Source organism: Bombus bifarius, unplaced genomic scaffold, assembly GCF_011952205.1.
Source record: "Bombus bifarius isolate JDL3187 unplaced genomic scaffold, Bbif_JDL3187 scf7180000008050, whole genome shotgun sequence".
Taxonomy (NCBI): domain Eukaryota; kingdom Metazoa; phylum Arthropoda; class Insecta; order Hymenoptera; family Apidae; genus Bombus; species Bombus bifarius.
In genome coordinates, this window is record NW_022884416.1 from 136,123 (window position 1) to 156,191 (window position 20,069).

Sequence of the window (20,069 nt, forward strand, 5' to 3'; positions counted from 1 at the left end):
ATCGATTACATAGTTGCTCGATTAATTATATCGAGTAATATCGATAAACGTAGAATTTGGGAATAATTGCTCGTGGAGGAAGATTGGAAAAGAAGAATAGAAACTGGAGCAGATTGTTACATTCGGCGAGCAATGATATTTTAACAGGAGCGTTATCTTAATCTTTGAGAAATGCTTTCTAAAGATTTTATAAGTGGAAAATTTAACGAGTAGACGAAGATTAATTTGGCATTTGTTATATTTATAAAGGTATATTATTCTTTATAATATTTAGTAGTTAAAAGCGTTTCATTCCTAAATTACACCTCTTTCACTGTATTTATAAAGACACGAATGTGCATAAACATCCACGGTCTGTAAGATAATATTTTGATATATATCAGAATAAAATTATTCTCACAGCTGAAAAATAAATTTCCTAGAAGGTTTAACGAGTTTGTCGTTGCGGCTTCTTTATTCTACGATATTATTTAGCTTCCTTTCTTCTCTTTTTTTTAATTTTTTTTTTTACTAAAACCATCAGAAATGGATATAATAAATTTCTGTGTACCGGTAGTTGCAAACGTGATCTGGTTGCATTTGCAATTCCGGAAAGAGGCAGCGACTATTTTGAAACGTCACGTTTCTCTTGACGCACATCGGGTCGTACAAGAAATATTAAATCGAAAAATCTACGCTTACTGTTCGCTACTATTCGGTACCGTTGTGTCTTCTTTATCCATTTACAATATATTTCTAGCTACAATACCGCTACGATACCGTACAGTACTATTACAATTATTAGTTTTATCAATTGTCGAATTCGAAATACAAAACTTGATATTCTGAAATTCATCGTAGCAGAAATATTACACAATAGTAAAAATCCTAACGAAGGGGAAACTTATACGATAGAATGTTTTTCCTCTAATTACCATCGTTATACGTTTGGAACCTTCGATATTTGCATTCACTGGTTTTTGTTACTGAAATTCGTCGTACAAACATTTCTTAGAGACTTTAAAATCATTACGGTCGTTAATCATAACGATGGTCTACAAAACGATTTCATCGAGCACTCGAGCCACGAATTCCTCGCTTTCTATTCGCACGTACACTCAGAATTTACCCCCGTTCCATTAATTTGCAAATTTATTCCGCTTGTATCGTACGTTATTAAGTGCAAATACTGTAACGCATTTTTGTCAGTTGCGAGACGAACGAACCATCGCATCTTGCGTTATGTGCATTATTTTTTCATAATTGGTTGCATCGTTCTTGTTAAAATTAGTTTAACTAATGATATTAATCTAAGAAATCTAGATGGTGGTGTAGTATAATTAACACGAAATGTCGATGTCAACGAATAAGAGAAGGAAGATATAATAATCGAAGTAAAGAAAATGTAAAAGTAAAAAAGAGAAGACAGAAAATAACCGCAATAAAGAAAACATAGCGGTAAAGATAGAAATAAAAAATAATTGGGCGAATAAAAGCGCAAGAGTAAAAATTTGTTACAGGTATTGTTACGGGTATATTTTTTTGGAAAATTTTTTTACCATTTATTTACATTCTAGGTTTGTTTATTTATGTTCTGGATTTGTCTGCTTACTTTCTGCAATTGCTTTTTTACATTTTTAGATCGTTCGCTTTCATTCTCGAATTAGTTGTTTATTTTTTCCAGTTGCTCATTTGTGCCTTTCAATTGTTCGCTTTTATTTCTCTCAGTCTATTTTCATCGTATGTCGATGGTTTCGTTTTTAATGGTTTCGTGGATGGAATTTTTCGGTTTCTCTGCTGAATATATTCAACAACAATAGCGTGTTGATCGAAGCTCTTTGAAGCGTGCATAGAAGGAAGACTCGCTTATCGCTGTTTTATTTAAAGTCCATAACGGGGCAAATACAATAACAATTCTGTGGCAATGATAATACATATAGAGATAGTGACTGGAGCAAAACGAAGACGAAACCAGTTAATATTTCATATTGTCAGTTTGTTTGTTTGCTGACTAACGTGATAGAGTATATTGTACACGATTACATTAACAACCATGTAACGAGTCTATAAATGAAATTAATTAATAAAAAATAAGATTAATCCGTCATAATTAAGAATAAGAATTATATTCTTATATTACTACACATATATACATATTCTTGTGTTATAAATAGGAAGTAGTAATGAAAAAAATATGACAAAAGAATCTCGGAAATCGATCGAAGCTGTTCCATCTGTAAAAGGCCAGAAAATAGCGACGATATATTAATATATTGCAATAATGAATTAATTCATATAATTAATTAGTATAGATCAGATTGGTATAGGTGTAATTGAAAATACATGTATATCTAATACGTATATGTATTTGAAATTTATAATTCGAAATGTTTAGTCAGTATGTTTTAAATATAAATTCACTGTTCTCGGATCGTTATGTCTTTAATTAAAAAATTCGAAAAACCAAGAATCTAAAAAGCCAAAAGTCAAACTGTCTTTAATCTTGATGCTCGATCAACGAAAACGATTAGAGGAAAAACAGACGGAAGCGAAAGAAAAAAGAGCAGGGAAGTCCTCCGTCGAGTAGGTAATGGTCGTCGCTGATTTATCACGAGGACCTACCACGTACAACGTTCTCTGATCTAACCACGCGATTCGACTCCTCTTTTCCGCCTCCGCAAGATTCGAGTGCACGCTCGCGGAAACGCGATCGGTTGTTCGCGCAAAATCTACCCTGGATGTCTATCGATCTACCTCATCGTCAGTTCCATCTCGTCTTTTCCGCAACGATCGATGTCGCCCCGACTGAATTTCCACCATTGCCCTTTCTTCTCGTACTATACGTTCCTATCTGCACCGAAATAGGACAGATCCCTTTTGAAACTCGAAAGCCGATTGGAAGATACCACGCTCGAATTGTAAGCCGAGAAAGCTTAATTTTTAGGTTTAATTTTCTACTCCTTTCTTTTATAAATCGCGTTTTGGAAATTCTTTCAGTTTATGAAATATTCGATATTTCTTTGGTTTTGTTAATGGTAAAATCGTCTTTCCTTCCTTTCTTCGATCGTTGTTTTATCGTAGAAACGGTTTAAATCGTTAAACGATATTTAAAGTTAAACGATAAAGTTAAACGATATTTTTGTCAATGAAGGAAGAAAGTGGCTTGGACAATTTTCAATTCGCATTGTCAACAAAAATTGATTTATTAACTTTTTGGATCATCGTATACTCGACGACAGCCGAGCTTCGTAATATCAGAATTCTTTTGTCTTTCTTTCGTTAAAGAATAATCTTCAACTTGCGTTGCTGTTGGTTTTACAGTTCTTACTCCATCATATTCGCTTGATCTTCTACGATAAAATTATATTTTTCTCCCTCTTCTCCTCTTATTACTTTTCTTTTCCTTTGACAAGCTTTTAATCGCGCCGAATAATTTTCCTAGTTTCACTGTCAATTAGTGGGATAATTTAGAATAGCTTCAAACCTTCGAGTTAGATAAAAACGATTCTTTTAAACCGATAATAAACCTGATAATGATACTAATTCAACGTAGTAACGTGTAAGATCGATAATCGTTACTTGCAAGTTTCTTACTAAATGAATATATGCAGCCGTTGATTCCAGAGAAAGCTGACGAGTCATCAATTTCGCATTAGTTTTATCACATAGTCAATTGAAAAGATACAAAGCGTACCGAATGATTCATTGGTCACTCGTGTTGGCTTTTGTAGCGAAAAGATAAAACCTCTTCGTCCTGTCGATACTTTGGAAACTATTAATTATCGGCTGCCTCAACCGGAATCGCGCTTCTTCGATCGCGGTTTCCTGCGAGTCGAAAACTACCTCGAATTCCGTAGCTGCGCTCTCCCGTATTCATTATATATAACAGCAAATTCAATCCGACGTTATGGTAGACACGTATGATCGAATATATCGGCGGAAAAAAGAAACTGCTCGAAATAAGGTGGACGCGACAGGGAAAAAAGGTCGATGGACCATGCAAGTTATTACTTGCAATATTTTCCTAGGGCAGAATTTGAGAATATTTCGTCGAATCCTTTTACGAACGTAACGAATTATTTGAAAAAGGAAGAGAAGAGAAACAGATTAATTTCCCATGTAAGAAGAAGAAGGAAATTATATGAAAAATAAATATTGCGTTTCTCACAATTTAGCCTTACTTTTAAATGTATCTGTATGAAGTATCACGATCTCGAATCAAATATGTTTTTACCTTACACAAATTATCAACTACCATACAATTTCAATTACGAACGTGCCGCTTTGCAACGTCGAAATCGCAGGAACGACTCCTCTATTGCAGTTTTAATTGGCGTGAGTCTTGCAAGACGAGAATTGTTGCGTAATCGAAACGCTTCGAGCCAGGGAAATCGCCGTTCCCTCGTCAATTTATTTTCCTCTATATAACGTTAGTATCGTTGATAAATTAACAGACTACCAATTGTTCGATATTTATAAAACGTGTTTCGATGGTTTTTGTTTTAATTCCAATTTATTGATCTTAATCGTATTATCGTTGTTTTGCAGGCGGTGGTGACAGCAACAAGGGTAAGAGTAAAAAATGGCGAAAGATACTCCAGTTTCCACACATTTCCCAATGCATCGGCCTAAAAGATAAGCTGGGTAAGTTTTCGCACGCGCGCTGTGCAGTAGAATTGTATTTGCTCGAATTCCGCTCATTGAAATGAAATTTGATCCAGTAATAAATTCGCCCTCTATTCGTCGTTACTTAGATCGCACATCTGAAACCCTATAAACATCTTATAATCCACATTTCACGTCTCGCGTCTCACATCCTATTATCACCTATACCACAACAAATTGTCCATTTTCCGTACTTCGTACATCGAAAGTCGCATATTTCATTTTACATTCTCTGTCCCACTTTTCACATTATTCGCATATTTTATGTACATATATCCTATATCCAGCATTTAATATCCACTATCCTATATCTATCCTGCCAAGCCCGTTGCACAGTTCACATTTCCACCCCACATTTCGTACTTCCTATAGCTTATCTTATATCCTATATCCCACAACTATACCGTTATTCCATATCTTTCATCTCACTTGCCATAGTTCATCTTTCCATTCCACATGCCATGTTTCATATTTCGTTCCTCATATTCTGTATCCCACATTCACGTAACGCTTCGTGTTTCCTGTGTTCTTTCCTATATCCCGCGTATTTACTATCCCTAGACCGCCATATCCTGCGCTCTACGTAAATTGGCGATTTATCGAAATATATTGTATCATACCACTAGATCATTTCTATATTTACATCAACAATTTTCATAATCGGTAAATTGTGGTACACGATATCTGCTGTGACGGCTGTCTCGCGTAGTCGCGCTTTCCCCGTGAATCTCGCGGCTAATCAACGCGTCACCGTTCGACCACCTTGTGTCGGATTAACGAACGTCACGCGGCCACGAAAAAAACGTGAAAAGCTACATTAAGATAAGAAGCTGTTGGAGCTTCTTTGTCTCGGTTAATTAAGCCGTGATGAGAGGAAAGTGTCTCCTTTCGCTAGGTTTTTAGACCACCTTCCGCTTCGAATTCTCCCGTTAGGGATCAAATGTTACGCCTGATCGATGAATCACGGTTGATTGATCGTCGAACAAGCAATTTCGTGGGATGTTTTGTGATTGAAATTGGATGGATAGTCGCTGGAAGGGGCAGATATCTCAGGGAGAAAGATTCCTGTTCATCGAACCAGAGGATTTGTTGGATTCCATTGTAATCCTCTGGATAGTGGTTTAACTTAAAGCTTCAGTAATGTAGACATTTCTTCTTTTTACAATTTTACATGGGAAATCTTGTTTTTCAATTGCACGTTACAAGATATTGACGTTAATTAGTTGATCTTAATTAGTTAGTGGCGAGCATCTTTGGCTCGGTATTCCCATGTGCTGTTGGTTTTCTGCTCGTTTCATTTCATCGTTCGTTCGTTCTAGCATCCGTTATTTACCGCCTCGAACGATTGAAAAGACCGATGTCTAAGTTACGAAGATCGCTCGATCGAGTGCGATTTAAAACAATTCAGTTTTTCCTCAAAAAGAATAACAACGATATTTGTTGATCGATCGAATACGTAGTTCAATACGTACTCGTTGACTGAAACTTATTTTTACGATTAAATTTTGCGTTGCGGATTCGAATGTTCTATTAATCAATCGTTGTACGGAATGAAATATTTATTGAAACGTGAAACGCCGTGAAACTGAATAATAAAATGCAACGATGGAAAGGCGAATCGATACGTGGCGTCGCGTCGCCGAGTTTCGCGAAATTAATTCCTCGGTCGGCAGGTTGAATCCATTGGGAGCAACCGATTTCAAGCAAGCATGGATTTCAGGGCTGCCGATAATCGTGAAATCACGTCGAAAATGGCCGCAGATTATCAGAGTTTCCCTAGCAAACACGAGCCAAGAATATTCCTCGTGCAACTCGATTAATCCCACGCGATTCTCGACGCGATGCGACGCGACGTTTCATAATAATTGAGAACCGATGGGAGCCCATCGATCGTTCGTAAAGAAATTAACACGACGTACAATTGACTGATTAATGCCTGAGAAACCGACTAGACTGCGTTAAAACGTGTGCTTCCGATTTTATTATGCACAGCGTTTCGACGATAGATGCTCGCGTAGATAAAAAATGCGAAAGATTTCAAGCAAGAACTTTAAATAGTTTTTATCTTATTTTTATTTTTTAACAATACGTGTAGAATATTCCGAATTTTACGTTATTAAGTTGTTCGCAACGACGTGTTCTAGAGTTAAATAGAAATTTAAATACAGAGCTATCAAATTCTTTGCTGGGAAACTGCAGGGGGAATACGCGAATAAAGATACAATGTAGAAGAGAAGACTGTCAAGTACATTTTATATTAAACGTGTCAACAAACAGATAGAAAAGAACGTTAAAAATCATTAGCATTTCGTAATGATAGAATTCGAACGCGAGGACGATGGTAGTTGAATGCCCGATAAACTTTTATGCAACAAAAAAATAAATATATTTTTAATTACTATCGTTTATGTAGGAGAAGTCGTAACAACCATTTGTTATTCATTCGCCCGTTTGACTGGTACAGACATCAGGTACAGCTATGTGGTGGATCAACAACCGATCGGTAGGCTGTTGTTCAGGCAATTTTGCCAGGACAAGAAGCCATCTTACCATCGGTACAATCTTTTCCTGGACGCCATCGAGAAGTACGAGATCGAGATGGATGAGAATCGGACCGAGCTGGCCAAGGACCTGTTCGAGCAATACCTGAAGAGGGAGGGCTCAGAGGTCGTCGACATCCTAAACGATTCTTTGATCGCCCAGTGTGAGGAGAGACTCGGCACTGGCGGCAAGGAGCTCTTTGTTGAAATCGCGCAGACCGTGAAAAACTTTCTGGCCGGCGAACCTTTTTCAGCTTTCCAAACCAGCTTTTATTTCTATAGGTAATTTATTTAAAGTTCATTTTTTTCCACCTAGTCAATTCGACGTTGCAATCTTTTCCTCGGGATGTTACACCTATTTATCTTTGTCACACTCTCGCAATCACGAATAAATTCCGATGATTTCGAATTTAGTAAAATTTTAAACGATATTTCTGTTTGGAGATTAAACGATAGAGCAAAGGTATTTTTGATATTCGATGGATTTTACATGGCGAAGGATGACAGTACTCTGTCACGTATTCTGATGGTTCTGAATTTAACAAAATGTAGCATAGCATATTTGTTTGAAGGCTACATACTTAGCACGGAAAATGTATTTTTCATATCTGATAAATCTTAGTGGAGGCAAAAATTATGGTGAAATATAATAGTTGGTTGCTAGCGAATAGCTGTAATTAGTTGCGAACGTTTTGGATTTAATAAGGTGTGAAATATTTATCACCGAAAATAACCGTTTCATCCTTTTCAATGAATTTCCAACGAAACCTGTCAATCTTTCTTATCTGCATCTTCCCGACAAAGCGTCCCATTAAGAGCCCACTAATCGTCAAATATTTGTCTACGACAGCACCATCTAACCTCTTATCGGTACATATTTCATATCGATTCTAACGATAGCTCTCCTCTGCCAGGTATCTTCAATGGAAGTGGCTAGAGGCGCAGCCAGTCACGTACAAGACGTTTCGTATGTACAGGGTGCTAGGAAAGGGTGGATTTGGCGAAGTATGCGCTTGTCAGGTACGAGCAACAGGCAAAATGTACGCCTGCAAGAAACTGGAGAAGAAACGAATTAAAAAGCGCAAGGGTGAAGCCATGGTACTCATAGAGAAGAACATCTTGCAAAAAATTAACTCCAAATTCGTCGTTTCCCTAGCCTATGCCTACGAAACCAAGGATGCATTGTGTCTAGTCCTGACGATTATGAATGGAGGAGATTTGAAATTTCATATTTACAACATGGGCGGAGAACCTGGTTTCGACATTAACCGCGCTAGGTTTTACGCAGCTGAAGTAGTCTGTGGCCTGGAACACTTGCATTTGCAAGGAATCGTCTACAGAGATTGTAAGCCAGAAAACATTTTGTTAGACGATCATGGTCATGTAAGGATATCTGATCTTGGTCTGGCTGTGGAAATCACAGAAGGCGACATGGTCACAGGAAGAGTTGGAACGGTCGGATATATGGCGCCAGAGGTGATCGACAATGAGAAATATACCTTTTCACCGGACTGGTTCAGTTTTGGATGTCTTTTATACGAGATGATCGAAGGTCAAGCTCCCTTTCGTGCCAGGAAGGAGAAGGTGAAGAGAGAAGAGGTGGATAGGAGGGTGAAAGAAGATCAAGAAAGATATTCCACAAAGTTTACCGAAGAAGCAAAGAGCCTGTGTCAGCAATTACTGAAGAAGAGTCCGAAGAACAGGTTAGGCTGCAAGTGCGGCAGACACGGTGCTAAGGAAGTAAAGTTGCATAGCTTCTTTCAGTGCTTGAACTGGAAAAGGGTCGAGGTCGGTATGTGGGAACCGCCGTTTGTGCCGGATGTGAGTAGGTGTCGTTCAAACCGATTTTACTTTGTCGCCGTTGCCTTTTATATATATAGTCTTCCTTCGTTTGAGAAAACTGGCATTTCTTTTATATTCCTGTGCTAAGAAAAATCCTCCAGATCCTTCAAAGCTTAGCTTGGCTAGCGTAAATTATTCTTCGTTATTTTCCTCTGTGCTAATTATTTACAAAAGTCTGTTAAACCCTTCTTTTATCATATATAATCGTTAACACGAGTAGTTATAGATTAAATAAAATATCAAAATACTATATGATACTTTGTATATGGTTGTGTTCAAAGATTTAGTATTCTACCGAGATTACTATATATATATATATTAAAGATGACTATTATCGCGTGTTTTTTTTATGGAAATCCTTATCGTTGATCGATTCTGCTTACAGCCTCACGCGGTGTACGCTAAGGACGTGTTGGATATCGAACAATTTTCCACGGTAAAAGGTGTGAACTTGGACGCGACCGACGACACCTTTTACAGTAAATTCAATACTGGCAGCGTGTCCATCCCGTGGCAGAACGAGGTAAGCCTTTTAACGTTCCTTCGGTGTTTATATCCAACACTACAGAGAGATAGCGAGCGTCTTGACGCTACGCTGTGAACAAGTAAAACGCGTACCGTTCCACCACTTACATCGAAAAATATGGCGTTCCAAAAGCATTCCTTGGCACGTCATAGACAGTCTGCTATCGTCCCAACGAACCCATTTTAGCATTCAAAGCGATTTACATGCTGATCGACTGCAGTTTCGTTTATCATAAAGATTTATGCTCCGTTCGATCAAAGAGATTCTATTTTCTGCACAGTGAAACAGGCCCTCTTTATTCCAGATGATAGAGACTGAGTGTTTTAAGGAACTGAACGTGCTAGGTCCTAACAACACACCTACTCCTGATCTGTTGATCAACCATCCGCCACCGAATAACGAGAACAGAGGCTGTTTCCCATTCCGAAGACAGGTGGATCTTTTTCTTCTATTTCTACCCGTGTTTAAATTACATATGTTAAATATAGACTATAGAGAGAAATTATGGAAAAAGGATTCGTTAATAACCGAGATAGTTCATTCTATAAAGCGATATTCGCGATTTGGAATTCTAGATATTCGATCAACTTAACGATACTGCTCCTTTCTATCGCTAATCTTAACCACCATTTTTAAGATACATAGTAAAAATGGCGGAGTTAGTCTCCACACAAACAGCTCTCAGGACCGAGTTTGCTTCCAAATAACATAAAACTGCTTCTTCGCTATTCTACGAGTTAATTCTTTTCTATTTGACAAGATCGTATAATACAGTCTACAATTTTTATCATAACGTCTTCTCCTTTTAACTATAGAAAAAGCAGAGTGCCCGCACAAGACAGATACCGTTATCAGAGTGCCATCTGCTGGAGCTGTCGCAGAGCCAAAACTCGGAGATGCCAGCCAGCTGATCCAAAATGAACTCGAGTAGTGTGAATCAATCGACGTCGTCGTCCGTGCGCCGTCGTCGTTGCGGACGACGCCGACGGGCGCTCAGGTGCTGCCCGAAGCTGCTTTAAAACAGGAAACAGAGCAAGAAAGAAACTGCTCCGTGATTTTGACGCCGATTTTTCGTCTGCAAATCCCGTAAGATTCGCCCTCGTTTGTAAGAGTGCTACGCCGAGAGGAGGCGCTGACTTTCAGCGCTAAAAGCACACTGACGTATGTTTTCTCAGGTTTCTCGGAGTAGAGAGAGACGAACCGTTGATACTCGCGTATCCTAACCTTCAATATGCAAGAGAAACTTTGCAAATGCTCTTGTTGCAAATGAAAAGAAGTGCAACCATTAAATGTAGTTATACATCGAAATATGCGATCCTCTGCATACGAAATTCATTATAAAACATAGTCATTGTTACGTGTGCAGCGCCTCGTATTGCCTTTTCATCTAATGCAAAAAGTATAATAGTAAATGTGTATCGAGAAAAGTTTGTTCGCATGTAGAATCCTCATTTTCTCTTATAACCATTATCGAACGCTGTTCCTTGTTCAATTGGTGCGTCTGTGTGTTTAAGTACACTTACACCATCGACGTACACGAATGCAAGGCACGATTTTTTTCAGCGTTCACGCGTTAGTATATATGCAATGCTCGTACGCGTAGATACATTTGTAAACGGTGCAATTTCACGTCGGTAATTGGGGTCGCGTGCACGTAATTTTGTATGTGTACTTAGAGCAGTTAACGGGCGCGTGCACACGCGATAATGAAAGTAAGAGCATTATTAAGTAAGGAAAATGTACGCGGAGAAATTCCGACATAACGAAGATTCGTTGGGAAAGGAACGTTGCTCCGATGGAATCGAGCATTTCTCTTTCGTTTCTTGCAGCAAATTTCGGAGGCATTCAAGTTTTTCAATCAGTCTTCTAACCCGAATTAATTCGATACGCTCAAAATAATCACAGGGTTATTTATGTTCGTACAACCTGATTAATATTTTGAAAGATACTCTCAATATCTTTCATCCTTGATACTCGATTCGTTTGTTTTCCACGTATATAATCCTCTGGTTGTTTCGGGCAATGTGAAAAAATAAGGTGTAAGATCGAGTCGAAGTTTATTTGCAGTCAATGTGTTCTTTGTTTAGTGACAATCTTCCAATTTCGTTTTGGAATATATATAGCATTGCTCAAAGTGGTCGATGAATTCTAAACTCAAATTTACATCTCGAAAACTCAACGATATAAATTATATAAATTATACGATTACGTTAAGGAACGCGGTCTCCTAATTATTTTGAGCAGTGTAATTAGTCATCGTCTGCCTAATTTGTTCAAGTTTCTTCTCAAATGGGACTCGAGCGGAATAGATGCATTTAGGAAGCGTTGAAAGTCTGTGTTTTGATAATACTTTTACTTTTTGACGGATGTTTGCGTGTATATATACATAATTCTTCCTCTTAAGTACGAATACGAAGAGAAACCCGTCCTGAGATACGCACAAATCGGTATACGATTCATTCTTTTCTCTACCGAATGATTTAGTTTGAATATAGTATATTTGATCGAACGTTTTCGTGAGGCTATTTCGAGAAGAAAAAGGAAAATAAAAAAGAACTCGATGAATCGCACAGGTGACGAAGCGTACAAGTATCATCAGGCATAAATACACACTGAAATTTATTTATACGATAACGTTGAGAGGAATTTTTTACGCTATCGAGAAATCGATAAAGGATTGGCGACAAGTAGATCAGAATACCGATAGCGAAACCGAAAGTAGTAATCTCTTTTTAATATCGATGAATCGTCGCCGTTACATGGCTCGTTTTATTAGTCTTTACTTCTCGCCACTTTTTTCTCTTTTTATCCTTTTTCCAAGATTGTATTACGCGTCATGCCGCGGAAAATTGAATCGTACATTATAGAATGGGTTGGCAAGCGATTAATCCCAATTTCAATTTGATACGATTATTTTAGATAATTATAGATTGTACACGATTTGTCCGAATAAATTGTCTTTATTCAAAGGCGTATTCGCTTGGCAGCCCATTCGGTAGTAATATTTATGTACTATCGCGTATTTAAAGTAAACGGACGTGTGTGTCTCAATAAGCGGTATCGATCTAGTAATTTAAAACGAAGGAAAACGTATTATTAATTAATCTACGAATAACGGTGCGACCTCCTATTGATCATATCTATCATTAAACTCGATTCAAACGATAAACGATCTTTCGGAAGAATTTCACGTTTCGAGAAACATTATTTCAAAGGTTTATCGATTGAATCTCGGGTTTTTAATCGCTCACGGTACAAGTCCTTGCCATTCGTACAAATTGCGGTAGAATTCTCATTGTTCAACCATCGACGACGATCTCGAGGAATTATTAATCTTAGAATATCAGTTTTGAAATTTATTCGATTAGTCGATCGAAAGAAAGATATCTTTAATGAATTCTCCAGTCGGTGGGAAAGTTGATATATCGTCTATTGTTCGTTCAAATTAATTAAGGAAAATGTCGACGTCCAAAAATTAACGAAAATAGCAAGATCCCCAGACTACGATTACGCATTTTTATATTTTTCTGAACGTAGATGAAGGAATGCTACCTTAAATATCATAATAAGTATTCTAGTTTAAATATTTTATACATATTTTACATATTACAGGCATTCTGTAAATTTTTGGAATTCGAAATTTCCCAAGAATGCAGCAATTATAGCGATAAATTATTTTGGATTAATTCTCGAGTCGTTAAGACGGTTTTAAATCAGTGACGCAATTTTGTATTACTCCTAATATCATAAGTTAGCGTGTAAGCAAGTAATTACCGACGGGGGAGAAACGATATCATCGCGTAAGTGGAAATGCCGGTAGTTCGTTGTACGTCCGTGCGGCGTCACCGAGTCAGCGTAATCGATATTTCCGATTACGAAAGAAATCTCTCAGTGCTTTCAACTGTGATTTTGTCTGACGAGTTGCAGCTCCGTTTATTTAATTTATTCACACTTTTCTGCGAGCTACCGAGCATGTTGGAGAAAAATATCTATCGAACGTAGCGGATCGTGTCCGACCCGGAAAGACGACAATGTTGATGCGTGTCTTTTGCTCAAAAGAGACAAAGAAATATGTATTCTCGTATATAAGTACCTCAAATTCTGGCGGACAAGTGTTCTGGAATCTCGTTCAGTAGCCTGTCAGTAGTGATGGACATTTGAATCTCAATTTCGGAGCGATTCGAAATCTTACGATAGCGTGAAAATTCGGATCACTTTGAATATGAATCGCTATTTAGGATCTTTTAACCTCTTCGAGACTCTTTGAAGCTTTAAAGATTCAATATCTATTAAGGCTTAAGGTAGTCTCGGTAAGTCTGTGAATCTTCTTAAGATTCTCCGATATATCAAAGATTCAGAATTTATCGAATCTATCAAAACTTTTGAGTATCGAACCATATCGAAACGGTTTGAGCTTTTCGTTAGATGTACATATTCGATGCGATTCGAAACGTTTCAGAGCTCATCACTACGGATCGCGTTTCATTGCTCTTACTTTTCCTTTATACGAATCGTGTCTTCGTTCATTCGCTAGTTTATTTTCTTTTTTTACATCATGTATAAATTATATAGGGCTTTAACGTTCTTCCTCTTTCCCTTTTTTTTATCGAACATTTTTGTACAGTATGTCGTTTCATGTAGAACAAGGAACGAGTGTTTTTTTTTTTTACGACTCGAAGAGCGAGATAAATCGCCGTGGGCTGGCGCGAATACTAAATCATTCCACTTTTTCGTGCAAGTATTCGTGTGCAACTGTTTCACTTTCTGTTCGCGATAATTTATGCGCAATGTCCAAGTTGGAAACGCCAAGGGGCGTTTGTGGTTACCAAATTGCATTGGAATAACTAATACTTCATCGTTTTATAGCTCTCTATTCCTTTCGTTATCGTTATGTTTCTTTTTCCGTACAACGATTTATCGACGAAATCAATGTTCCTTCTTACTTGTGTTGAAATTTTTTCCATCGATGAAAATATGTCTCTCGGTGTATTTCTTTCGAATATTAGACTAATCGTTTCTTACGTTATTAAGAATAAAAATTACTAATATGCAAATTGTCGATTGTTATTCCTCTGCAACTAATTGGTATTTCCCCGAGGAGGAATCTCGATAATCGCGAGAAAACCATCGGCAGAGCAGAATCTCCAAGCAAGCACGTGAAAGTTCTCCTTTGTACATAATATTTACGATGATAACGATGATATTAAACGATAGCTATATAATTCTATACGAACAGCAAGCGAATAAATGAATAAATTAAGCGTAGATATGCGTGTTTGTATAGGTGCAAGGAAGGATACAAACGGTAGCAAAAAAAAAAAAAAGAACTTTTTCGCGAGACAGCAGGAATACCCGCGTGAGATTATCACTGTATTTATATCGTATACCTTCTTCCACGCTTCTTTTTACCCGCTACCACGTGCAACTGCGTAAAACAAAAGACTAAAATGCCATGGAACGATGCGTGTAAATGTAAGCACGTTTGACGAGCGATCAAATAGTATTTGAAATAAATGAATTTAGAATTGTCTTTTAATATTATTTTTACAGCAACGATTACGAATTAGTTTTAAATATAATAATTTGTTTATTTACCAGATACGGAAAGAATCGTTATCGCAGAATGTGGTTTGTTTAAAAGGATAATTTAACGAATTTATACTTTATTACAAATACTATTTATGCCGAGAATTACGCGAATCCTGGATGGATCGAGGCCAATTCTAAAAGGCAACTTAGCTCTAAGATGGATCGTGCGGTAATCACCGATTGAATTTCCCGTACTTTTAGTCTGCGTCCCAGCCACGATATTCTCGGCCTAATTTCACGAATTTCATTTTTTTTTATTTTCGAACGAACCATATGTCGCTCAAAAATATCGTTTCTTTTACTATGAACCGTCTTTTACTATGAAGCCACTGAAATTATTTGAAAAAAGAAACAGATCGTGGTTTTATCGATTGGATGCGAGTTCGTAGAACTGTACGGATCTCCTTAGTCTCCAAGACTAAATTCGATGTTTGATGGCATTTCTAACGAATAAAATATTAAAACGGCACTACTTAAAATAATGGCACTACCTTCTTGAAACTATCTTACGTTTAACATTATTGTAATTTTTCTACCGAGTTTATCAAAATTTTAGTCACAATTCTTATGCAACTTTTGCGTCCTTTTACGCGACTAATTACGATAAAAGCGATACAAAGGAATCGCGAGTCTGTTTTAATAAACATATTACGCTAAAAGTATTAAACAAGATGGTCCTGCAACGTTTACTTTTTATTCCGTCGATACTTTTCTCTTCTCGTTTCGTCATCTTCGATAAATATATTAGAGATGATCTATCGGAACAAGAAGAGACGAATCAGTTCCTGACGCGCTGACCAAGTCGAGTGAAATTTTTTTTCCTTTTGTAATCTCTGTATGTTGTACACGATGCTGTGGACAATGTTTAAAAATTATAAATATATATTTTTTTCTCTATGTATAAGTTATAAATATGTGAGCGTTATGTATTTATAACTTGTACGTTTACACATATAAATATAGACGCGCGTATAGCCAAGAATTTTTCCATTTAATTGCTATTGCTCTTAAACACAACCTGTTAAAAGCAATATTTCAACAACATACACATCCGTGTACCTCCTCGCTGCATCATATAGATACGAGCCGAAAGATCTTTTTCACATTTTCAAAAACAATGATCAATATCTTTTTCAATGCTTTTATATTATATTTGCATTTACCAATTGTTCGAACAATTCTTCCACGCCAATTGTATTATCAACGACATTCCCTCTTCTCCCTTTTCTTTCCACGAAAGCTGATATTCAGTCAGGCAAGGGGTTGCGTTACAGGCTTTACAGGGATTGGTGGAAGTAACATGTGTGTTATATAATACAATATATTGTCACAGTTTGCTCGACCCCAATTTCCTTCTTTTCTTCGTCTAGATTCTAAGCTACTGCCTGCTTTCGCACCGTTTCCTCTTAATTATTATGCGTTTCAACATGAATTCGTACATTTTATGTGCTTTCAAATGCTCGCAAACGTGGTTGCAGCACTTTTATCCTTTAACGTCGCCTTTTTCCATCTATTAACTCTGAAAATTCGTTTGAACACTCACGAATACAATTTCAATGACATTGGCAAGAAATCTTTTTGTAAATTCTTTGATTCTTCATAACGACATTCGCCTGTTATATTATCATTATATGTACAATATAAAAATAATACAACCTTCTCTTGCTACTTACGATTCATCGAAACTGCAGAAGTTGAAATAAAAATGATGCAACCACCATAGAGTAATGCGTCGAGACAAACGTTTCTTCTTTCCCTCGCAAGCCATTTCAAGTACACGCTGGTATTTCGTAACATAAAAAAATAATACAAAAATCGAATTCTGACAAACATTCCAACTGTTCATAGATTTTTCTTTGTTATTTTTTATCTTACTTACACCTGACTAATTAATTAACAGATGTTTATTGTCACATGTGTCAGAGTGGCCATCGACACTTTCATTGTCAAAAATATGCAATTCCTCCTCGTTTTGCTACAATTTATTTATAGAATCGCTATCGCTAGCGTCGGTCCATTCGGCGTTGGTTTACTCTTTCTATCTTTTTCCAAACGCTATAGAATTCGTATTATTCAATTAGTACTTGTGCGTGCAATTAGTATTGCAGTAATTAAATTATGGAATTCATTTGAGGTTATGGATACATTTCGTAAACGTTTGTAAACGCTTAAAGCATGATTATCGGTCAATATTAATATCAATGACATTATCGATAATAAATCAGGATTAATATTTCGCATCATTTAGATGTATTTTTTCTTTTGAAAGAGATCAACCTGACGCTTGTATAATTATCTGGACGAAGTAATGAATCGTCAATGATCGACTAGGCCGTGCATCGATGGACACTCTGTCGAGTCAGTTGTTTTCCATGGGAGTTGACGACGATCGTCGAAACGTATCCCTCAAAAACAGCCAAACCACGGAAAACTTAGATATTAATCGTAATTGCAAACATCGACGATTCGTCTTCCTCCCTTTCCTATTTAACACTTAATACTCTCCAATGGGAAAGTTGTATATAAATTAGGAAAAAGATATTGTCTGACTTTATAAATCGCTAGTTGGAAAGAAATACATACACATTGAGCATCTAGCGACTTCTTAAATTCCTAATTTGTTTGGTCTTATTGTTTGGTTTTAATTTTTGATCGGTGATTGCAATTAGCATCGATTAAAATATCGACTAAAATGAAAGAAGTGCAAATTACTGTGAGGTGAGATTTCTTACATTAAAAATAATATTAAAGAAAATTTGTGAAAAACCCCTGTTTCTAAAATTGTGTTTCAACTATTGAACGCATAAAAGAAGATAGAGAGTTAAAAAATCTGCAAATTTCGAAACAAATGGTTCTGAAGGAATTTTCAAAATACTTGATTAATATCTAACTGATTCATTTCAATTTTTTGATATAAAAAGAACGTTCCGCTTCATAGATTCATTTCTCGACATATTAAAAAATTATATTACTATTCATTCTTATTTCAATTTTCCGACCACCAAACATATTTTGTTCCAAAACAAATTTGGATCATGCGAATTATCCAGGCTGGCGAGTTTCGGTAAAAGTAATTCAATTACTTTGGGATCTTACGCGTGGACGCATCAGGACGTTTCTTTAATTAGACAAGACTTAACACCGAGAGAACACTCTTTAGAAAAATCTTGGTCCTAGAATAATTTTGCTACAGATATGCTCGAATTTTCTAGTTTCTTTTCTATTCTCTGTGGTAGAATAACTTTTTCACCTTCATTCAGATTAGAAATTTTGATAGTTTCTTGTCTGTTAAAAAATCTCGAAACACGAATGCTTTTAGAAGTTTTTCGCTTTACCTAAATAATTTCAAATAAAATCACGTATTTTGTTTTTTCTTCGTTATACTTGAAGAAAAGATTGCAAATTGTGACGCGAAACATTTAAAGAATAAAGACGTTGCTGCGACTTGAAACTTTTTCTGGCTGGTAAAAATGTCAGTTTATAAACAATTTGTATCAAAACAGGTGATACTTTTTAGATATGTTAAAACGTTCAAACAAGTCTCACGATCGCTACCAAAAAATGTCCATCGTCTTAAATCTCACAGTCTACCAATTGTATCGCACCCGTGAGGAAAGGAAAATCTTTCAAAATTTCCGTCCAAAAAGGTCCGTGCGTTGGCAATCGTTTGCAAAAATCGATATTTACAAAAAAAAATGCATCTCTAAGATAAAGTAAGAATCACAGCGTGTAAACTATGGTATCCGTGAGTGATAGGAGATGAGATAATGGGTTAAGTCTTAAGAGGTTCGCAGTATGTATTATAGTTCGACTAAATTAAATTCGTCAAATGAACAGGACAATCTTACGAGCTGCATCATATTTTTCTTCTTTCATTTTCCTCTGATATTTCATGAAGAATAAAGGAAAGCCTCGCAACATTTGGATTCTGCGATTTTTCCCTTCCATTAACGATAAACATAAAGCAGGATTCACAATCGTCAACTGGTACACACAAAAGGTTTCTTTAGTTTTTCATAACAATTTAATTTACTACTTCTTTTTTGGAAATTTTCTTGAAGTTTAAACTCACGCCATGCTCGGTACAATTTTGTCACTAAGTCTTCACATCTTCTATATTTACATTCACGCTGGATGCACGCACCATTCTTCACGAAAGAAAATAAGGCCGAGAGAAGGAATGATTAAAAGTGATACAAACGCTAAAAAATCGACTAAAATCGTTTTTAAAATCTTAGATTACGCTTAAAAAGGTATAAAAACTATAAAAATTCGTACGCTCGTAAGCTTGCTCTGTGTTACACAGACATGAAATTAAATTTTCCTGTTAAACGCGCGTTCTAATAAAAAGAAAGTAAAAAGAGAGGAACAAGGTATATATGAATAGCCAGAGTTACTCGAGTGGCTGTCCGTCCTCTTACGAAGTTTTGCTCGCAATCTGGAGCTTCATGATTCTATGCTGTACTTATAGTGTACCTACATGGTGCACGCGCCAACAACAGTGGCAGTAAAACGCGATTGTTGTACATATTATGCGATCGGGTGTCAGCGCGTTATAATATTCTCACCCTTCGTTTCTTCACTTTTTATTCTTTTCTTTCTCTTTTTATCTTAATAACTAATCGGAAAACTATCTACGGCTGTAACCATATAAAACTATACAATTAATCCTTTGTAATCCTACTTAGAATCGTTATTTTCACCTTATTTTATTTTACTTTTCCACTTTTAATATTTAAAACCATAGTTTTTAATTCTTAATACATATTGCATGAAGATTGTATTAATTTATAAATCGTATACCGCTCTTGAAAGCGACTACAATAAAAAATTAAGTAACAACCATTTGCAATTATTTGTTAAATATTACTTGGATCACGAAGGATTAATTTCATTCGAAGATTATAAGAAGAAGGAATAATAAATTA

General features: G+C 36.4%; 1 protein-coding gene across 2 annotated transcripts in view; it reads left to right on the top strand.

The window, feature by feature from the left end:
• LOC117208080 (G protein-coupled receptor kinase 5) overlaps positions 1-15,821 on the top strand; it is a 29,314-nt gene extending 13,493 nt beyond the window's left edge. Inside the window, exons 3-9 of one of the 2 annotated variants that reach the window (XM_033448929.1) lie at positions 4,528-4,623; positions 7,109-7,466; positions 8,099-9,005; positions 9,412-9,549; positions 9,857-9,985; positions 10,368-13,866; positions 13,911-15,821. In XM_033448929.1, coding sequence (XP_033304820.1) covers positions 4,528-4,623; positions 7,109-7,466; positions 8,099-9,005; positions 9,412-9,549; positions 9,857-9,985; positions 10,368-10,463 — 1,724 coding nt within the window. In that variant the 3' untranslated portion in view covers positions 10,464-13,866; positions 13,911-15,821. Of the gene's footprint in view, positions 1-4,527; positions 4,624-7,108; positions 7,467-8,098; positions 9,010-9,411; positions 9,550-9,856; positions 9,986-10,367; positions 13,867-13,910 lie in introns of those variants that run through there. The other variant, XM_033448930.1, reaches the window with a different exon arrangement.
• Positions 15,822-20,069: the final 4,248 nt, after the last annotated feature.